Source organism: Marmota marmota, unplaced genomic scaffold, assembly GCF_001458135.2.
Source record: "Marmota marmota marmota unplaced genomic scaffold, marMar, whole genome shotgun sequence".
Classification (NCBI taxonomy): Eukaryota; Metazoa; Chordata; class Mammalia; order Rodentia; family Sciuridae; genus Marmota; species Marmota marmota.
Genome location: NW_026000138.1, coordinates 470,232 through 490,091, shown reverse-complemented (window position 1 = coordinate 490,091; position 19,860 = coordinate 470,232). Strand labels below are relative to the sequence as shown.

The 19,860-nt window shown below is 59.9% G+C and overlaps 1 protein-coding gene across 1 annotated transcript in view; it reads right to left on the bottom strand.

Annotated features, from left to right (window-relative positions):
• Scarb1 (scavenger receptor class B member 1) overlaps positions 1 to 19,860 on the bottom strand; it is a 54,716-nt gene that overhangs the window by 15,035 nt on the left and 19,821 nt on the right. Inside the window, exons 2-7 of the mRNA XM_015502399.2 lie at positions 12,658 to 12,815; positions 10,392 to 10,533; positions 9,934 to 10,137; positions 7,825 to 7,920; positions 6,642 to 6,757; positions 4,339 to 4,505 (exon numbers count right to left, since the gene is read on the bottom strand). Of these exons, the coding sequence (XP_015357885.1) occupies positions 4,339 to 4,505; positions 6,642 to 6,757; positions 7,825 to 7,920; positions 9,934 to 10,137; positions 10,392 to 10,533; positions 12,658 to 12,815 (883 nt within the window). The remainder of the gene's footprint in view (positions 1 to 4,338; positions 4,506 to 6,641; positions 6,758 to 7,824; positions 7,921 to 9,933; positions 10,138 to 10,391; positions 10,534 to 12,657; positions 12,816 to 19,860) is intronic.

The following is a 19,860-nucleotide window of genomic DNA, read 5'->3' as shown; positions in this document are numbered from 1 at the left end:
CATCAAAGAGACAGACGCCAACAGACGCCAGGCCAGGAAGGCAGGGAGCGGGCTCCAGGGACAGCAGCAGAAGCCAGCAGGGGTAGGGTGCCTGGGGAGCGGGTGCGTGAAGGAGGACCGCGGGGGACGCAGGAAGGAGCGGGCCGGGCCTCTGCGCCAAGCTGAGTGCCTCGAGTGTCTCCGCAGGCCGCGCAGCAGGACCGGAGAGCTCAGGTGTCACACCTGGGCCCGCCACACACCTGCCCCCAGCAGGGGGCACGTCCTGGGTGAGCAGGGACAGCTGGCCGCACCCTCCGAGTGGAAATCCCCACACAGAAACGTGAGGCCGAACCCACCACAGACAACCCAACGGGCAGACGCCAGCCCACGCAGATGCGGCCACCGCCCGAGGAACAGAGTGGACAAGGAGCCTCCCCGTGTCCCAAGGCTCCAGAAGGGACAGATGCTCAGAGACAGAAGCAGACTGGCGGTTGCCTGGGGCTGGGGGACAGAGAGAGGGGTGATAGTTAATGGGCACAGGGTCTGCTTGGGGGAGTGCTCTGGAATCAAAGAGGCAGTGACCCTGCGACAGCATGAACGGCCAAGATGCTCGTTAATCACAAACTTCAAAATGGTCTACTGTGTGGTCCCAGGTCCCCCTCCTAGAGCCACCATCCCCTCCTCCCCTGCCAGTGGTGACCCCGACTCGCGCCTATGTGCACCTCCAACCTCAGATCCTGGCCCCCACGGCACTTCTCAGCAAACCAAGGTCCCCACGGCTCTTCTCAAACCAGTCTGAGGTGAGAGCCAGGTGTCATGACGCCTGTCCTCCCCAAGTCCTTCTGCTCCCCTTCCCAGGTCACGCATTCTAGCCTGGCCCATCTCCACCTCCGGACACCCTGCCCTGGGCACAGTGTGCTTCTCTGCACGCAGTGTGCTTCTCCGCACAGCTGCCAAGGCCTCCTGACTGTGTTTAAACCAGAGCTCTACACCCGAGCCGGAGCTGGTCAGCAAGGAAACGTCAGGCCAGGCAGAGGCTGAGGCAGGAGGATCGCAAGTGTGAGGGCAGCCTCTGCAATTTAGCGAGACCCTAAGAATAAAAAATAAAAAGAGACGGGCACGGTGGTGCACCCCTATAATCCCAGCAGCTCGGGAGGCTGAGGCAGGAGGATCATAAATTTAAAGCCAGCCTCAGCAATTTAGTGAGGCCCTAAGCAACTCAGCAAGACCCTGTCTCTAAATAAAAATATTTTTTAAACAAGGGCTGGGGAGCGGGGTGCCGTGCCACACGCCTGTAATCCCAGCAGCTTGGGAGGCCGAGATAGGAGGATCAACAAAGGCCTGCCTGGGGAGGAAGGCGTGCTCCACCAGGCCTCCAACCTGGGACACCAGTAGCCGAGCAATGTCCCCGCGGCCCTGGGCTCAGACGGCAAGCCCACGTGGCTGCGAATACCTGTCGGCCACTTCATTTCCAAACGCCCTGGAAGACACCAGCCCAGGCAATAAGCATAATTAATTTATAGCTTTATGGCACATCGAGCAGATGTTATTGCCGCCGATGGAGATTAAGTAACGCTGCTGGGCAAGTCAGAGGCCCAGAGGCTTGAGGTGAGGGAGTTCTGAGTCCAAGAAATTTCCAAGGCCTGGAAAGGGAAGCGTGTGGGTATTTTTTTAATCTTCAGATAAAATGCCAGAGAAATGCAGACGCAGGTGCACCGAGCAGCACGTGCAAGAATGTTCTAGAAGCACCCCAGCCATGGTCAGAGCACTGGAACTAGCCAGCAATCCCAGGAGCTCAGGAGGCTGAGGCAGGAGGATGGAAAATTCAAGGCCAGCCTCAGCAACTTAGGGAGGCTCTGTCTCAAGATTCTTTAAAAAGCCCTGGAGCTGGAGCTCAGTGATAAAGCACCTCTGGGTTTGATCCCACGTACCAAACACAACTGAGGCCCCACAGGAGCTGGGTGAACAGCGGAAGGGGCCGGGCGGTGGGCTGTGCTCCCACGGAGGAGCACCCTGTGGGTGCACCCGGGTGGCCACAGCAGCACGTGGTGGAAAAGCAAGGACAAGGGCACGTGCATCGGGATCCACTCCCAGGAAGCCCAAGCCAGGCAGAGCTGGGTGTGCAGGGCAGGACGGGCTGGGCATGCCCTGACGGGAGGCCCAGCCACCGGGCCGCTCGGCACCTGGCGTACCTCCACTTAGAGGAGGGAGTCGGTCCTGATGGGTGTCTGAGTCCTCCCGTGCCCTTGGGAGTCTGCTGTGGACATGCTGAGAGTCAGGGCCACCCTCTGCAGGGCCTGGCCCCAGTGCAGACCCTCCCCTGCTCTCCGCCATTGCTTCCCTTGGTACCAGCCTTCCCTGCAGAGCAGGAGGCCAAGCGTGAGATGCCAGCCTGGCCTTGGCCCAGCCCAGCCCTGGTTACAGGGACCGGTTCACAGCTGGACACAAGGCTGACCAGTCAGAGCGACCCTGGGACCCTGGCTGCGGTGAGGATGACCCGGGGCTTGGTCTCTGTGGACTCCCAGCCGGCAGCCACTGGGGGTTCTGGAGCCAGCCCAGAGGACAGTCCAGCTGAGGCCTGGCGACAGGCAGCTTCCAGACGGGATTTGCCCTGGACTGTCAGTCACGCTGCCCAAGTGCAAGTGTGCTTTTAGGCCCAGCATCTGCCACTTGCCACCCAGGGTCTTGCAGCCCTGCTCCCAGCAGGCAACTCCACCTTATAAGCAGAGATTCCCGGGGACACCCGTGGACACCCACAGTGAGATGGGCAGAGGACAGTGTCCAGGTGGACTGCACAGGCCCCAGGGCCAGGCCCTCTGCCCTGAAACCAAGGATGCCGTCTGGTCTCTTGATGACCCTCCCTCCTGACCCCGCTCGGTCCACCCTGCACAACCCCCTCCTCTAGCTGGAGGACGTGGCGGGAAGATGAGGTCAGCAAGACCTGGCCAGGCAGAGGGCCAGCTTCTTGTCCCACCAGCCCTTGACCTCAGTCACACCTGCCTTGGGCCTCAGTTCCCCAAGAACAGGACCCACCCTCATGTCCAGATATTCAAACACAGTCTGAGTAGACATTACCTGCTGGGCACAGCCCTGGAAACCGAGGGACCAGCTGGACAGAAGGCCAGGGTGCAGGGAGCCTGCAGAGCGCCCACAGCCCAGCCGAGGAGGCCAGCGGGGACAGTGTGCAACAAACCCCGGAGGAGCAGCCAGAGACGAGGGGTCAACGGGGGAGCGGCCGGCGGCCACCTGAGGACAGGGTGTGGGAGCAGGGCTGGCTACCAGGCAGAGGAGGGACGCAGAGCCCCGCTGGGCACAGAGTCTGGCCTTGGCTGCAGCCAGAGGGCAAGGCCTGTACTGTCCAGGGGTCCTGACGGGGCCCAGGGCAGGGCCTTCCAATAGGGCCCAGTGGCCTCCATGAAGTGTCCACCATGGCGGTCACCAGGCCACGTGGCTGGGCGTCTGACCTGCAGCCAGTGTGGTATAAGGAAAGCGTTTTTAATCTTATGTCAATTAAATTAGTTCCAACAGCCACAGGAGGTGCAGGGACTGGTGGGCAGGACTAGGAGGCCAGAGGCCAGATGGGTGGGCGAGAGGAAGGACCCCGGGCCGTGTGGGGGCGAAACCACCTGGGTTTGCACAAGGGGTGAGGGGTGAGGAGGGATCGAGCTAACGCCCAAGCATCCGAGTTGAGCAACTGAGGTGGGCGTGCCACGGAGATGGGCCAGGTCCCGAGGCAGCAAGGGCGCCCCAGGACATTGTGCGGGCATCAGTGATCACACCCGTCACCTCGGAACAAGAGGGTTTTGCACAACAGTGGGCCTGCGCCAGCTCCTCAGGCACCAGGACGAGGTAAAGGGTCCTTCCCACTGAGCCTCGCTCTCGGGCGTGGGAGGCAGATCTTGGCCTCGGCCCGGGGCCCACTCCTACAGACAACCTGGCTCTGGGGTAGCCTCGAGGGTCCTGAAAACTAGCAGCAGGAGGACATGGAGAAAGAGCTGGGAGGACAGAGGGGGCCAGAGGGGCAGGGCCTTGCTGGCGTCTAAGAGGAAGGGCCGTGAGCGGAGGAACACAGGCCCCTCCAGGAGCAGGGGGGGGCAAAGAACCAACAGCACTACCAGGTGGCCAGGACCTTGACCGTGGCTGGCTGGACCGTGGCCGGCCTCAGATCACAGACTGTGAGGTGACAGGTCTGTGCTGCCCTAAGCCACGGGCTGACCTGCCACTTCCTGTTATCATCAGCCCTGCTCCCTATCTGCGGCCTAATGGGATTATCAGAGGACAGAGGCCAGAGATTAGGCAGACGGCAGGCAGATAAGCCCCTCTCCCCCCCACCTCCTGCCCTCCACCCAGGACACCTACCGAACCTGCAGGTGCTGACGTTCTGAATGCCGGACTCCAGGCACGGGCAGAAGCCTTCGTTGGGTGGGTAGACTGACCCGTTGGCAAATAAGGTTTTGGGGGCCACGAAACGATAGGTGGGGATGCCCTCAAACATCCCTGGCTCCTGGTAGATGAGCTTCATGGACCTGCAGGGGGCAGATGGGGCAGATGACCCCAGAGCCCCTGGCTGCCCCCTACCTGACACAGGTCGCCCCAGGGAGCCACCTTGCCCACCTGAACGGCTCCCTCCTGGGACCACACCTAGTGGCCTCTCGCCCAGGGAAATGCAGTGTGGCCTCCCTGACCAGGCCAGTCCACTGTCTACAACCACACAAGCTTTAAATCAAAAACTGAATATAAGCCGGGCGCCATTGTGCACGCCTGTCATTCCAGCGGCTCAGGAGGCTGAGGCAGGAGGATCGTGAGTCCAAAGCCAGCCTCAGCAACAGCGAGGTGCTAAGCAGCTCGGTGGGACCCTGTCTCTAAATAAACACAAAATAGGGCTGGGGATGTGGCTCAGGAGTTGATGGCCCTGAGTTCAATCCCTGGTACCCTCCCCCCACCCCCAAAAAAACCAAAAAACAAATCAGTGCCCCTGCCACACATCCGAGGGCTCAGCCAACCGTGGATGGAAAGCCAAGCCGAGAACTGACTCATCCTGTGTTCACGGGACGGCCCCAGGTCAGCCAGTCCCACCTGGTCCATGGAAAAGGTCCTGGTTTTGATAACAGAGGTCTGATGATAACAGAATGTCCCTTCTCTGAGAAAACACCCTGGGTACTCAGGTGCCAAGGGGCACGCGGTCTGCACCCTGCGCTCAGTGGTGGAGGGCGAAGATAACCCAAGGGGAGGTGGCACATGGCACAGCAGCTGGGGTGGCAGAGAAAGAGCTGGGGCACCTGGGGCTGTGGTTGGAACCCGTCCAGTCAGCGCCCGGTGCTTAAGGTGGACCCCAGGTGGCGCTACTGGGAGGTGCTGGAACCCTCAAGGGGCGGGGCCTAGTGGGAGTCTCCAGGCCATTGGGGGTGTGCCCTGACCTTGGGACCCCAGATTCTTCCTCTTTCTCTCTTTAGCCCCCGGGCCATGAGGTGGGGGGGTTCTGCTCTGTCACACACAGTGCTGCCTCGTCACAGGGCTGACCCTCCATGGACTGCAGTTTCCCCAACTGTGACCAAAATAGACTTCTTCCCTTTCCAGAGTGATTAACTGGCACATTTGTTGCAGTGACAGAGAGCTGGCCAACCGCTGGGGAAGGGTAGACAGGTAACTCGCACTTTCTTGCAATTTTTCTCTAACATTCCAGCGGGGCGTTCTTACAATTTTGCACTTTCTTGCAATTTTTCTCTAACATTCCACCTACAATCCCAGCAACTCAGAAGTCTACGGCAGGAGGACCCCAAGTTCGAGGCCAGTCTGGACCACTGAGCAAGACCCTGTCTCAAAGAATAAAAAGGCCTGCAGGGGCAGCTTGGGGGAGAGCGCCACTGGGCTGGGTCCCGGGTACTGCAGCGTGTTCTATTGGGGGCTGTGGTGTAGCTCAGGGGTACAGCGCTCGCCCAGCACACGAGGCCCTTGGTGCAATACCCAGCCCACAAAAATAAAATAAAATAAAATTCTATTTTTTTTCTTAGATTTCTTTAGCTATAGGTGGACACAGTACCTTTATTTACTTTTATGTAGTGTCGAGGATCGAACCCAGAGCCTACCTGGGCTAGCGAGTGCTCTGCCGCTGAGCCCCAGCCCAGCCCTGAGGTTCTATTTTGTTTTTTTAAAAGAGAGAGTGAGAGAGGAGAGAGAGAGAGAGAGAGAGAATTTTTTTTTAATATTTATTTTTTAGCTTTTGGCGGACACAACATCTTTGTTTGTATGTGGTGCTGAGGATCGAACCCGGGCTGCACGCATGCCAGTGGAGCGCGCTACCGCTTGAGCCACATCCCCAGCCCCCTGAGGTTCTATTTTTAAAGCAGCCACACATGCCCAGCAAAAGCACTCTACTGTGACATTCTGTGAGTCCCCTGACAGGAAGTGACCACCCAGGGCACAGGGACTGTGTCCTTCCTGCCATCCCGTCCCACACCCGGTACGGAACAGGGCTCCTTGGTGTGACGGGGAGGCAGAGAGTCAAGGGTGCCCTCGTGAATTCCCAGAGTGGCCGGAACGGGCCAGCAGATCTGGCAACACCTGGAAAAGGACCGTGGGAGGCCACAGCTGTCCTCAGCCCACAGCCGGGGCCGCTGGACGGCTGCAGAGCCGGGGACGCAGGGCCGGAGGAGCGGGGTTACCTGCAAGCCTCAGGGCTATAGAACTCCAGCGAGGACTCGGGGTTCATGAAGGGCGCCCACATTTGCCCGGAAGTTCCATTGATCATGTTGCACTGATCCGAATGCCAGAAGTTGACCTGTGAGGAGCGAGGTTGGACCGGCCATTCAGACAGCCGCGGGAAGCACTCCAAAGGTGCACACTGCACCGGCCCCAGCCCAGGCGCGGCCACTAGAATCCCAGGGCCGACCACATCCTCACAGACGCTGACCACATAACTCTGCTGGGGACCCGGTGACATCCTCTGTGCAACGTGCCCGCGCCCCACCTCTCCCTGCCCCAGTGGAAGTGGACAGACGCCTCGTAAAGACAGGCAAACGGAGGAACGTGGCCGGCCGTTCAAGATCCTAATGGGGAGTGGCCCAGACTCTCCCGGGAGCAAGGCCCCCAGACCCAAACCAGCCACTCAGTCCCCACCCTCTGGACAACTGGAAATCCTTCCCCCGTGTGCTCGCCCATGTTGTAGATTGAAAAAAAAAAAAAAATCAGAAAGGACGTTCACGGCATTCATTAGCCAAGGTTATCCCGCCACCCAGGCCCTTCTGGGGTGACTGTCCCCAGGACCCAGGTCTCTGCGGCAATCACCAGGGGACCACTCGTGGGTGGAGAGGCACTCTGCAATCGTTGTCAAGTACCCTGAGGACAGGCCAAAGCTGCAGGACCTGGAGCAGGAGATGACCCACTGTGTTCAAAGAAGGAAAATCACGTTTCTCTGGGTCCGGACAGGCAAGCGAGGGGTGAGGAACAGTCAGGAAGACTGTCCCCAACGGCCACCATGGGCTCGTGGGTTCCTCTGTGGTTGGGAGGGAGAGCCGAGACTGCAGGGCCTCGGGCATCAAGGGCGATATTATATACGTTACGTATCATGTTAGTTTAATGTGTGTTCAATATACGCCTTGGTTTTATTTTTAGTGTTTCGGGGGAGATGTTTCAAAAACATTCCTTGTACATGAAGAATCAGGCAAAGCAAGGGCTGTGTCCTCCACAGCACAGCCTTCACCCACCACGGGTGATACCCCCACACTGAGTATGTCCTTCCTGGGGACAGCTGCCCCCGCCCAGGCTTTAAGAAGGGGCCCCAGGGACCCGGCTAGGCCACTTCCTGTCCTGCCATCCCCTGAGGCTGGGGCTGCCCATGGTCCTCACCTTGCTCAGCCCATTCCACTTGTCCACGAGGTGAATTCTGCTGAAGTCCTTGACCCCTGTGAAGACCGTGAAGACCCCCGAGTCCGAGTTGTTCATCTGCAGACAGTGGTAGAGGACAGCCTCCCTGAGCCTCCGGACAGGGTGAAGGCCCAGGGAACGGCGGATGCCAAGCCACCCCCAGTTGCACCCCAACTGCACCCCCAGCAGTGAGGGACCTCCCAGGGGAGGGGGCGGATGGGAGATCCCTCACTGCTGCGTCCCCTGCATCTTAGGGTCAAGAGAAACCAATTAGGCCTCTGGGAGGTCCACCCTACTGGTTTTCGAGAGCTGAAATGTCACCTGCTCTCCTTTCTAACTCAGGGAGGTCCCTCTCCGCCCAGGCGAATGGCAGGATCACTCCCACCCCATCACCCCACTTGAAACACAGCATGGCCAGGGGCAGCAAAAGTTGATGTCACGGCCAGTGGACACTTGAAGGACTGGGCACAGGCACTTCCCCAGCTCTCTGCCACAGCTATGGTGACAGAAGTGTGTGTCAACTCTGGGCCTCCCTCACCTGGGTCCCTGAGTGACCACCACAAGCAGGAGGCCCCTTGGTCACACACAGTGGACACAGAGTACAATCCAAGAAATCAGTGTTTGCTGCTTTAAGCCACTGACATTGGGGCTGCTTGTCAAGGCAGCATAACCCAGTCGATCCTAGCTGATCCTGAGTTTATGGAGCCTTTAGAGAGTGAGGCCAGGCCCTGGTGTTCAGTGCCCCCCAGAAGCAGGTTTCCAGGTCAGAATGAAGATGTGCACAGCTCAGAGAGACAGAGTTGGGGTCTGGAAGTGCTCTCTCCCACCCTGGCCTCCAAGAGCTGTGCCTCTGTCAAGTCCCTGCCCAGACGGAGCTGTTGGAGGAAAGAACAGCTTGAGCCAGCCCAGGGGACAATGAGGTGTCAGAGACTGTTAACATCACTGCTGACCATGCATCAGGACAGACAAGGCACACTAGAGACCGCCTGCCCTATCCAGAGCCACCCCTGCTTTCTCCTTCATCTCCAACCCACGCCTGTCTCAGGGAAGCACCCACATTCCCAGAAGGCTACACTCCCAGCTCCCTGCAGCTGGTGCAGCCACGCGACTCGGTTCTGGCCCACGGAAAACAAGAGGAAGTTGGTTTATCCCCTCCCCACAGGAGACAGCTGGGTCTTGCGATTCACCCTCAATTCTCCCTCCAGCCCCCCCACCTCTTCCTTCCTGCCATGTTGCCTGGAATAAGGATGTGATAGCTGACACTCTAGCCACCTCCTTGAGCCAAGAGATTATCCTGAGCATGGCAACTGCATCCCCAGGATGGCAGAGAGGAGTGGCAGAAGGCTTCCAGGACACTGGAGACCCCAAAGCCACACCAGCACTGAACAGCTGACCACCAGACCGTTATTTTGAGGTTTCCGTTATACACGGTCAAACGTAGATTGTAGCTATGCTGCTGACTATTCGAGAACTTCCACTTGCCAGGCCCTGTGGGGTGTGTGGATGCTTCTACAGAACCGTGCTGCTTACCCCAACTTGCCCGTTCACCCACAGGACCAGAATCTGCCGACCTGGACAAACACACCCAGGCTCAGCATCAGGGTCCCCCCCACCCCACCAATCTACACCAGAACAGCAGAGCCTAGAGAGAGGGCTGAGACTGACACATCCAGGGAGCCCACGGAATTCCACTTCCAGAGGGCCAACATCAGCTGTCAGAGGTCAGGGATCAAATGCTACTTGGATTGATCTTGGCTGGGGAGCCCAATCAGTGACCCTATCAGGTTAGCAGGGGTCAAGATCAGGATAAAGGAGGCAGCTCAGAGCAGAGCTGGGGTTGACACTGGTGATCTGTCTCCCCAGCAATCATTCCCATTTCTTCCAGCAAAGCCTCCAATTTCCTAAGCTAAGTGAGCCCCAATCACATCATTAAGCCTGGATCAAGCTGTACCTGAACTCACCCCCAAGAGTTTTCAGTTGCGTGAGTCAGTAAATTCCCTATTTTGCTTACACTCATCCGTCACAGTCTCTACCCAGCCAGCTGCAAATTCAGCCAGTCACTGGTTTCCAAGCTGCGTGGGTCACACTTACCTCAGCAAACAACCCGAACTTGCCCTTCAAGGGGAGCATGTGTGGGAAGTACTTGTTGATGAGATTCACGAGGGGGTCGTCGTAGCCCCACATGATCTCGCCCACAGTGCGGTTCATGAAGGCTCGCTCCCCTAGGGTGCTGAACGCCAAGGTCATCATCAGCTTCAGACTCATGGGCCTGTTCTCCATCATCATCGCAGCACCCTGCAGACCCCGGAGATGGACACCGCGTCAGGGCTGCACATGGCCCCGCCAGGGGGAAGCCAGGCCCAGGAGGGCCTGGGAGTGGTGGGTCCCCTCTGCTGGCCTTGACCCTGGCCTTGACCACCCCAAGGGGCAGGCTGGCCAGAGGAGGAGCCAGTGCGGATCCGGGCACCCTATTCTCCCACCTGTACCTAGTGCCCCTCCAGCCAGCGCCCGCACGCTCCCGGGAAGAGGGCCCCGGCCAGCAGCCTCACCAGGACCAGGATGTTGGGCAGGACGATGTAGTCGCTCTCGGAGCCTTGGGACTTGGCGGGCTGGAACTGGAAGCTGCGGTGCTCCCGGAAGGACACCGTGTCATTGTTGTTGAAGGTGATGTTGATCTTGTGCCTGAATTCTCTGCAGGGAGAGCGGCCGCTGGAGGGTGCTCCCCGCAGCCCCCAGCAGCACCCACCTTGACTCCCTGGGGAGGGGCACCTCCCGACCAGACAGCGCCAAAGCTGAGCATGGCCAGCTGCTGCCTGTCCGCCCCACTGTCTGCCCACTGCAGGACGCACGGCCTTGTCCACACAGCCTGGCTCTGCTTGCCCTCACCCTCATCTGAGTCACCTCCAGAAAGCACCTCGATCCTGACACCTCCCTCCACCTGGCAGCCGTGTCCACCAGGTGACCACGCCAGCCCCTCCTTCAAGGCCTGCAGGAAGCACATGGCTGGGGATGTGCCCGAGGGCCAGGGCTGGACCCCGCCCTCACCACTGACTCCCTGAGCCTCAGTGTTCCAGCGTACGGAGCAGGAGAGACTTGCTTCATCAGGCTGTGCGAAGGGTAAGTGGGTCTAAACACGCACAGCCACCAAAACCGTCGCCCGGTGCCCAGAGCACCACGTAACACTAGCTGCCATGGTCAGTACTGTCTCACCTCTCAACCCCTCCAAAGAGGAGAATGCGTTGTGTGACCCCACCTGCCTTCACCTATAGGACCCACCAAGCTCCCAGGGCAGCCCGAGGTCCTCGCCATCCCACCCACTCCTTCTCAGGCCTGGGCTCCTCCGCTCTGCCCTGGTTCACGGCACTCCAGCAGTGCAGGCCACCTTCCCTGCCTCGGGGCCTTGGCACACACTCTGCCCAGGACCCTCCTCCCCCAGAACCCCTTCCTGCCACTCAGCTACAGCAAATGCCCCCTTTGCAGAGGTTGTCCCTGACCCGCCATCAGACCCAGCTGCTGATGTCTGCCCCCAGAAACAAGTCCAGACCCCACCAGCTGTTACCCTCCCACGCAGGCCCAAAGCCTGACCTTGCCCACTGGTTTGCTCCCACCACGGAAGGCCTCCTCTGCGGCTCCCACAGTGGACCAGCATGGTGCCTGGCACATGCACCTGAGGCAGGTCATGGGCACAAGGAGCAAGCGTGAGCTGCGGCCAGCCAGGGTCAGCTCCAAGTGCACTTCAGCAGAGGCTCCCTGAGGCAGAGCCAGGCATGGAGCAGGGCAGAGGGTCACATGGGACCCCCATGTTCCTGCCATCCCCCACGTCTTGGAAACTGCTCTGGCCATTGCAGTGGGTCCTGTATGTGCCATGGGCTGTGCCCTGGCCAGCGTGCCCAACTGCCAAACCTCAGGCACGTTTGAGCTTCCAGCCTGGGCTCCTCAGAACCAGACTGTGCCCCCAGCCAATGGGAACACACTCTGCCTGCCCAGCCCGGGAAGCCAGCCACTCCTCGGGGGGCCCGGCTCCCTCAGCCACAATTAACAGTCCAAGGCTCAGGCAGGGCAGGCGGCCAAGCCTGGGATCCCCACACCACTGGCCTCGCTGCTCCTGTGTGGAGACAGGGTTCTGTGTAAAACAGTTCATAAAAAGGTGTGGCCACTCCTAGCAAGTGTCCCCACATCTCAGGAGTCTTATGGCAACTCCTCTGTCCTGACTTGGGCAGCACAGGATGGCCTGACACTGACACCATGTGCCGTCCTCATCCCTGGACTGCACTGGGACAAACTGAGGCTCCGGGTTAAAGTCACCCCTGGGGCCACAGCCAGGTACAAGCAAGGCCAGAGAGCAAAGGCACAACCCAGGCACTGGGTCAGCACGAGCTACAAATGCTGGTCCCATCTCCTGCTGGCCCTCCCTGTCCTCCACCGCACACGGGGTTGGGATGGAGGTGCTCGCTTTGGGCTGCTCTGGGTGCGTGCGTGTGTCATTCATAGGCCCTGCCTACCAACTCCATGAAGAACTAGCCAGCACGCAGCTTCCTCTGTGCGCCCAGCCTGCTGCAGAACCAGTCTGCGCTCAGCAAGCAGCCCTACCCTGTCCCTGAGGCCCCGCCCCACTCATCTGAGCCCACCCTCTGAGGCCCCCCATCCCTGAGCCCTGCCCCAACTTCTGAGAATGGGGCCCCGCCCCGCCCCATTCTTCTGAGGCCCTGCCCACCACAGCGGCCCGCTGCAGCCCTGCAGGCCCCTCCCCATGCTTCAGAGGCCACGCCCATCCATCAGAGGCCCCGCCCCACCCCGAGGCCCCGCCCTCCTCACCTGTACACGTAGGGCCCACGCTCCTGCACCTCCGGCTTCCCGCCCTTCAGGATCTCCTCGGGGTTGAGCACCTCGAAGAAGTAGACAGACAGGTAGAAGGGCACGGGGATCTCCTTCCACATGCTGAAGGAAAGGCTGCTGGGGTCGATGCGCACGTTCTGTGGGTGGGAAGGCGGGCGGTCAGGAGGGTCCTGCATGGGCAGGAGGGGCTGGAGCAGCCACGGGGCGGCCCGATCCTACCAGGGTCTGGGGGGCTGCAGAGGGGCCAGGGGCTGCAGCGGGGCTGCGGGGGGGCTGCCGGGGGGGCTGGGGGCAGCAGTNGGAGAGGGTGGCGGGGCTCCGCCTGGCCCAGCACCTCCTCCACTCTCGACTTGGAGCTGGGGTGGGCGCGCAAGCAAGACAGCCCCTCCCCAGCCGGCAAGGCAGGCGTTGACCCCTGGGCCAGAGAGGTGCTGTGACGGAGCCCAGAGAAAGCACGGGGAGGGGAGAGGGTGGGACTCCAGACAGTCACCAGGGACTGAAATGTACAAATACACAAGCCAAATCCCAAATAAGAACCAAGGTAGTGGGGGACACGAACCCAGGGGTGAGGGTGCTCCAGCAACTACAGCTGGTGCAAAGCTCTGAGACAGGAGCCAGCATTTGAGGGGAGAAGGCAGGAGGTGAGAGCAGAGAAGTCCATGAAAAGCCCAAAATATGGAAGTTTTTATGAAAACTGATTCCTGATGCTTGGCAAAAATACCAAATTGTCCTAAAGGGCTGAAGAAAAGAGGCCAGCAGTGCACCTGGCCTGTAATCTCTATCTCTGCCCAGCAGCAGGCCTATCAGATGCAGCCCAATGTGTCACAAAGCCAGGCAGCCAGGGCAGCTTGCATCACCTCCCACAGTCTTTGAACACAGCCTTCCAGGACAAGGACATCTGCTCCCACAGTCCCCAACCCTAATCCACAGGCAAAGGCCCCGAGGAGGCAGAAGGCCAGAGCCCGCAGTCCAGACCCGGTCACGTGTCCCCTGGAGGAAGTAGAGCGTGGGTCTGAATCTCCTTCTGTACAGCAGGGCCGCGACACCATGGCCATAGCTCCGCTAGTGGGCCTTTGCGGCACGTGGGTGATGATGGCTTCCTCCAATGCCATGAAGTCTAGCCTGGAGGGCTCTCCTGAGAAGACCGGGATCCTCTAAGTGTCCATTGCTAACCATGTCTGCCCCTGTGCTGTCCCCTGCAGGGCTGCCCCAATAAACTGGGCATCCAGTGCCCAGGGACACTCAGGGGAGGGGAGGGCTGGGCACTGACAGCAGCAAGAACCCCCCCTGGGGGTCCTGTGCCAGGCCACTGCACTCTCCCCTGGCATGGCTGGTGGAACTACCCACTGTGGCCCAGAGAAGCAGCCCAGGCAGGGACTCAGCCCCCCAGGAGGTCTCAGTCCCACCTGCCCACAGCCACACGAGGGGACCCTGCATCATCCTCCCACCTCGTGCCCCCTCTGCAGGTGCCCTGGGCAGTGGAAACCCTTCAGCCCCAGGCCCTGTGCTAAACCAGTCACTGGACAGTGCCCAGCTCCTCAGACACACCGAGCCATCCCAGTGTCCACTTCTGACAGAAGAACAGCATGACTGTGACTTCTAGCTCCTTAGAGGGCTTGAAAAGACAAAGAGAGCCCAGGGCCCTGGAGAAGTCCTCACGAGCACAGGTCACAATCCTGTGTCCGCAGCACTGAAGGACAGAGGGGATCTGGGAGGGGGGACGTGCTTGGTGCCGTGATGTGCTGGCGGGCGTGCCTGTGACACATCGGATACGCTCGACACACACGCCTTCTATGTCAGTGACCCCTCAATAAAGCCATTTGAAAACCAGGCGCACCAGCCCCCCACCCGCCTCCTCCCTAGCCCAGCTTCTTGAGGAGGCGGAGAAGCCTTGAGAACCCCGGGGGCCCAGCTTGCCTGATCCCTGGGCCTGCTCAAACTGGTCCTGGAGTCAAACAGGCTGAAACAAGAAGTCACCAGATAGCCACTGGTCCATCTCTCCCACAGAAGGGGCTCCAGGGCCCCAGCCCACTCATTTGGCACTTCCTGCAGGCAGGGTACAGGCCTGGCTCACCCCTCTGACTTGATGGCCGTGAGCAAGTCACCATCCCTCTCTGTTTCCTCAACCCTACAACGCGCATAAGGTCACCATCCACCCGTGGGCTGCTGTGGGCTTGGACGAGTCTGTGCAGGTAAAGTGCCCAGGAGAGGGTCCACCGAGCCCCCGGCATCCAGAAGGTGAGCCATGTTGTCCCCTGGCCTGAGGTAACCGCTCTGCACACCGGCACTCTGGGTTGGGTACGGACTTTGCCCTGCTTCTGACCAGCAGGATGCTCTCCTCTCAGTCACAGTGAACCAGGGACACCTGGGCCAGGCAGCTGATTAGATAGCAGTTCGGGGAGCACAGACACGGGCTCTTGCCAAACAGGGCTGGTTCTGTGGTACTGTCCTGGTCCCCCCTCCCCAGGCCAAAGATCACCTCCCTGGAGATGGGAGAGAATGGCAGGCACGTCCTGATGGATGCCACTCCCCCCCTCCAACCCAACAGGCCCTTCAAGTCCTTTGCAGAGAGAAGGCAGAAAGGCTGTGGGGAGGAGGGGACACCTGGGCTGGGTATTAAAACACAAGTCAGGCTTTGCCAGCTAGAGTGGGAGGGAGTCCCCAGCAAAGGACACAGCCCGGGCAAAGTCTGAGCCGCCTCTGACACAGAACCGTCCTAAATGTCCCTCAGTGACAGTATGTATTTAAAATGATGATGTATGGAAGTGACCCAAATACCCGTCAGCAGAAAAACCACCACACCCTGAGACGACAGAACCCACCCAGCAATAAAAAGGATCCGACTACCAGCGCGTGCCATAACATGGTGAGCCCCCAACGCATTACCCCAAGTGGGAAGAGACCAGACGCAAAAACCACACACTGTGTGTTCGTCTGACATTCTGGAAAACAGAAAAAAAAAAACAGAGAGACAGACACCAGACCAGTGGTCGCCAGGGGCCAGGACTGCACACAGGCACTGGGAGATGGAATGTCCTAGATCTTGATTGTGGAGGCCACACAGGTGAGGTACACACCTGAGATAAAACTCGTCAAGCCGGGCGCAGTGGCGCACGCCTGTAATCCCAAGTCTGTGCAGGGTAAAGTGCAATCCCAGTGGCTTGGGAGGCTGAGGCAGGAGGATCATGAGTTCAAAGCCAGCCTCAGCAATTTAGTGAGGCTCTAAGCTTCTCAGTGAGACTCCGTCTCTAAATAAAATATAAAGGGGCTGGGGATGTGGCTCAGTGGTGAGTGCCCCTGGGTTCAATCCCCAGCACCAAGGAAAAAAGAATCAAATTGTCCCCTGAGAAGGACAAACACGAAAGATGAGGCTTGAAAACGTGACACTGGTGTTTTTAACGGCTTTATTAGGATCTGTGCCGTGTCCCCCGCCCACATGGAGGGCACGGTGCCGTGACTCAGCAAACCCAGAGCAGTGCAGCCTTCACCACTGCCTACTTCCAGAACATTCTCTCCTCTCCGTCCCCAGCAGGAGTCACTCCCCAGTCCCTCCAGCCCCTAGCCCCCACGAGTTTGAGATCTGCTGTTTGAGATCTGCTGATCCAAATCTTCGCATGAAGTCTCCACATGTGTCAAAAATGTTCTGCTTCTGAAACCAGCAGAGACCCGAGGGCCCCACACAGCTCCTCGCGCAGCACGCTCTGCTCTGCGTCAGCGCCTCTGGCCAGCTTGATGTCCCCACGTGCGTCTTTCCTGCTTCCTCTCCTTCTGGCCACCAGGGCTCCACAGTGACCCAGCTGTCCACCCACCCACTTGCTTCCTCAGTTTGGAGCTTTTCTGAATAAAGCAGTCCTAAGTTCATCGAGTTGCACACTCAACATGTGGGAGCCGTGTCTGACTGTGCCATACCCAAGTGCACTGCTGTCCCTGGCACACCCACGACCTGCCGTGTCCACTGCATCCAGAACATTGGGGGTAAAAGCAAAGGGCAGGTGTCATGGCTACCTTTAAAACATAACACAGTCACATCGCGTGAAAAGAAGGTGACACCAAGGCAGCGGGTGAGGACTGAGGCCCAGCACAGACGGACAGAGAGGCCCAGTAAGAATCGCCCTGGGTCGTGGGCGCGGAGGCCACACCTGGGATCCCCGGGACTCAGCAGGCGGAGGTGGAGGGTTGCAAGTTCAAGGCCAACCTGAGCAGCTATGGAGACCCTGTCTCAAAACAAGGATTGAAAAAAAGAGAATGGCCGTCTGGTGTGGGGAGCGGCAAGAGGGCTCTTCAGGAGCAAACCCCATTTCCTGGTCTGGACGCTGGTCACCAGAGCTGTGTGCTGTGTGGAAAGCTGACAGTGCTATGTCCTTGGGATAAGCGTGGCCTTCCACGTCCAGGCCACGCCTCGCAAGATAGTCCAGGAACCATAATGTGATCTTTGTAAATATAAAAGATCTACTGCGGACAGGCCAGGACCCAGCAGATGATTCTGCACAGATGACACAAGCGGCCAGGGAGCCCCTGCAAGGTGCCCCGCAGAGACGCAGATCAGGGTCCCAGAGAGGCCACTTCCCACCCACAGGATGGAATCGGTTTTTAAAAACTGGGAATGAAGGAGGATGGGCGAGGCCGGGCAGATGGGAACCCGGCCTCCTGCGGGATGCTGCTGAGGACGCCGGGGCCGGCAGAGCTTGCCACCAGGGCACCAGATTGCCACATACCCCGCCACCCCCAGGAGGGCCCTGGAAAGAACTGAAGACCCTGCCCTCTCATGACCACGCTCACCAAGGTCCCCACAGCTCTGCTCGCAGTAGCCAAAAGGGACAACTCAGATGTCCAGAGAGCAAAGGAGAGGAGAAACAAGATGCGTCCCCAGGGATCCAGGCACAGACATGGACACCCACCGCCCCGAGACCAGCCCTGGACGCACGGTGCTCAGACAGCTACAGACGGGCCACTCTGCCTGACCCCGCTGGAGGGACGGCCCCAACAGGCAAGTCTACGAGACCGAAAACAGACGGGCTGGCTGGGCGGGGAGCAGGGGTGGGTGGGGACAAGGTGGCTGTGAAGGCCGAGGGGCAGGCTACAGTGCGCACACAGGTGGCGCTTGACGTCTGGCAGAAACTACCAGTGGGCTCCCGCCACTCCGGCCAGTCCAAGGCCCACCTCGGCTCTCCACGCCAAACGCCACCCTCTCCAGCCAGCCTCTGCCCTCCTGCTGTGCCCTGGAGCCAAGCCCCAGTCCCCAGGGGCCACCTCCTGAATAAAGCCCCCAAGGACCCTGGTCTGATGTCATCAGGAGCCCAGTTCGTCCACCGCACATCCCTCACGCCCTGCCAGGCGTCGTGAGATCTAAAGACACAAAGATGAAAGACACGGGTCCTGCCCCTGAGACGCTGGGGACCAGAGGGGCGCAGAGGACCTCATGGACCCTCCCCAGCACAGACGGGTCAGAACGCACTCTGCCCAGGCCAGCTCACTAAAGGGTCAGCGGCCCAATTCACAGGTGTGGACACGGAGGTTCGGAGGCCAAAGGCCTCGCTGAGGCCAGAGGTGCAGGGAAGACCAGGCCCCAGGTTCTGCGTCCCTGTCAGGCCAGGGTCCCCACCTCTCCTGGGCCTCCCCAGCTCGGGTGCGTGGGAGTCGCACAGTCAATCATTGACGCAGGCGGTCAATACACAGGCCAACTCCCCCTCCAGGGATAACAGGAAGAGGACTCCAGAGTGACCACACACCCTGGCCCAGGAGCCATGCTGACCTTGGAGGCCCAGATCTGGGACAGGACAGATCCTGCCTGCTCCTGTTGGTCACCAGCCACACACAGATCCCAGGGCTCCCAGGGCTCAGCCGTGGCCAGCGGGAAGAATGAGCAGAGAGGACCAGTCTGAGCCTTGGGGACACCACGCCTTTGACTAATGCTCTAATTTCTTTTGCTTTTGAAGGGCAAAGGTAAGAAGAATTAAAAAAATCTTTCTCAGAAACCCACACACGTCCCAGAACTCGTCGCCCAAGCCGGTTAGTCACCACCCCCCACCCCTCCCCTGGCTCCAGGTCTCACCGGCCTCCTGCCCACAGGCCTTGGACCTGCCCCCTCCTCTCCACTACTTGGACATGGGCAGCCGTCTCCACTGCTTCCCCCCACCCCAGGCTCCCCCAGAATCACCCTTTCGACACAAGCCAGAGGGTGTCCTCCTGCTCAGCCCCTCTGTGGCTCCCGAATTCCTGGCAGTGACCCATGGGTCTTGCACAACTGCGCTCCCATAGCCGCCCTCTCAGCTCCGTCTCCCGTCTGTGGCTCCCTCTGTCCAGCCACGCTGGCCTCGCTGTGGCCCTGAGCTCTGGCCTCTGCTCGGCCGTTGCCCCAGCAGGAGCTGCCTCCCCAAGGTGGCCATGCAGGTGAAGCCCCTGCTCGAGGAGACCTTTCTGAGCCTCCTCACCTCCGGGCAAGGCGTGGACGGCAGGCTGGGTTCTGCCCAGGCTTGGAGACCAGCCACCACAGTGGGAAAACAGACAAAAAGAAGAAACCAAAACAAAGCCCTCCTTTGCAAAGTGGCCCCCCCATCACTCCACTTGACCCCCTGGCACCATCCATACCAGAACTCCCATGCGTCTGGGGGCCGGTCCCCTTCCTGCCGCCCAGCATTAGTCATGACAGAGCAGCCACCAGGGACCACAGGTGCCCCGAGGATGGAGACCACACCCAGAGGCTGGTGGGGCAGAGGGTAGGAGGCTGGGTCCCCAGATGTCCTAAGCCGCCCACCAGCCCCAGGCGCCTGGTGGCGGGGGATGTCCCTCAGCGCCTGCTGGGACCCTGGGCCTGCACAGGATGGCTGGACTGAAGGGCCGGGGGTGCAGCAGCCCCAGGCTCCTCCGGAGCTGGGGGGACCTGGCACAGTCTCCATGGGGACACTGAACGACCCGCGATGGTACCTCCAGGCACCCTCACGGCCACCAAAGACGGTCCCCCTCAGAGTAGCCTTACTGAGAACAGCCGGGCAGCAGGGACCACACAAGTCCACCAATGAGAGAACGGGCAACAGATAGTGACACAGTCACACAGGGGAAGCCCCCCAACAGGGACAGGCCACAGCCAGCGACGGTGTGGGGCAGGGACACCAGGCTGGATGCTGCCTTCACTGACCCCTGGGTCGGGGGTCACAGAGGGCGAGGCGTGGGGCGGGTGGGAGC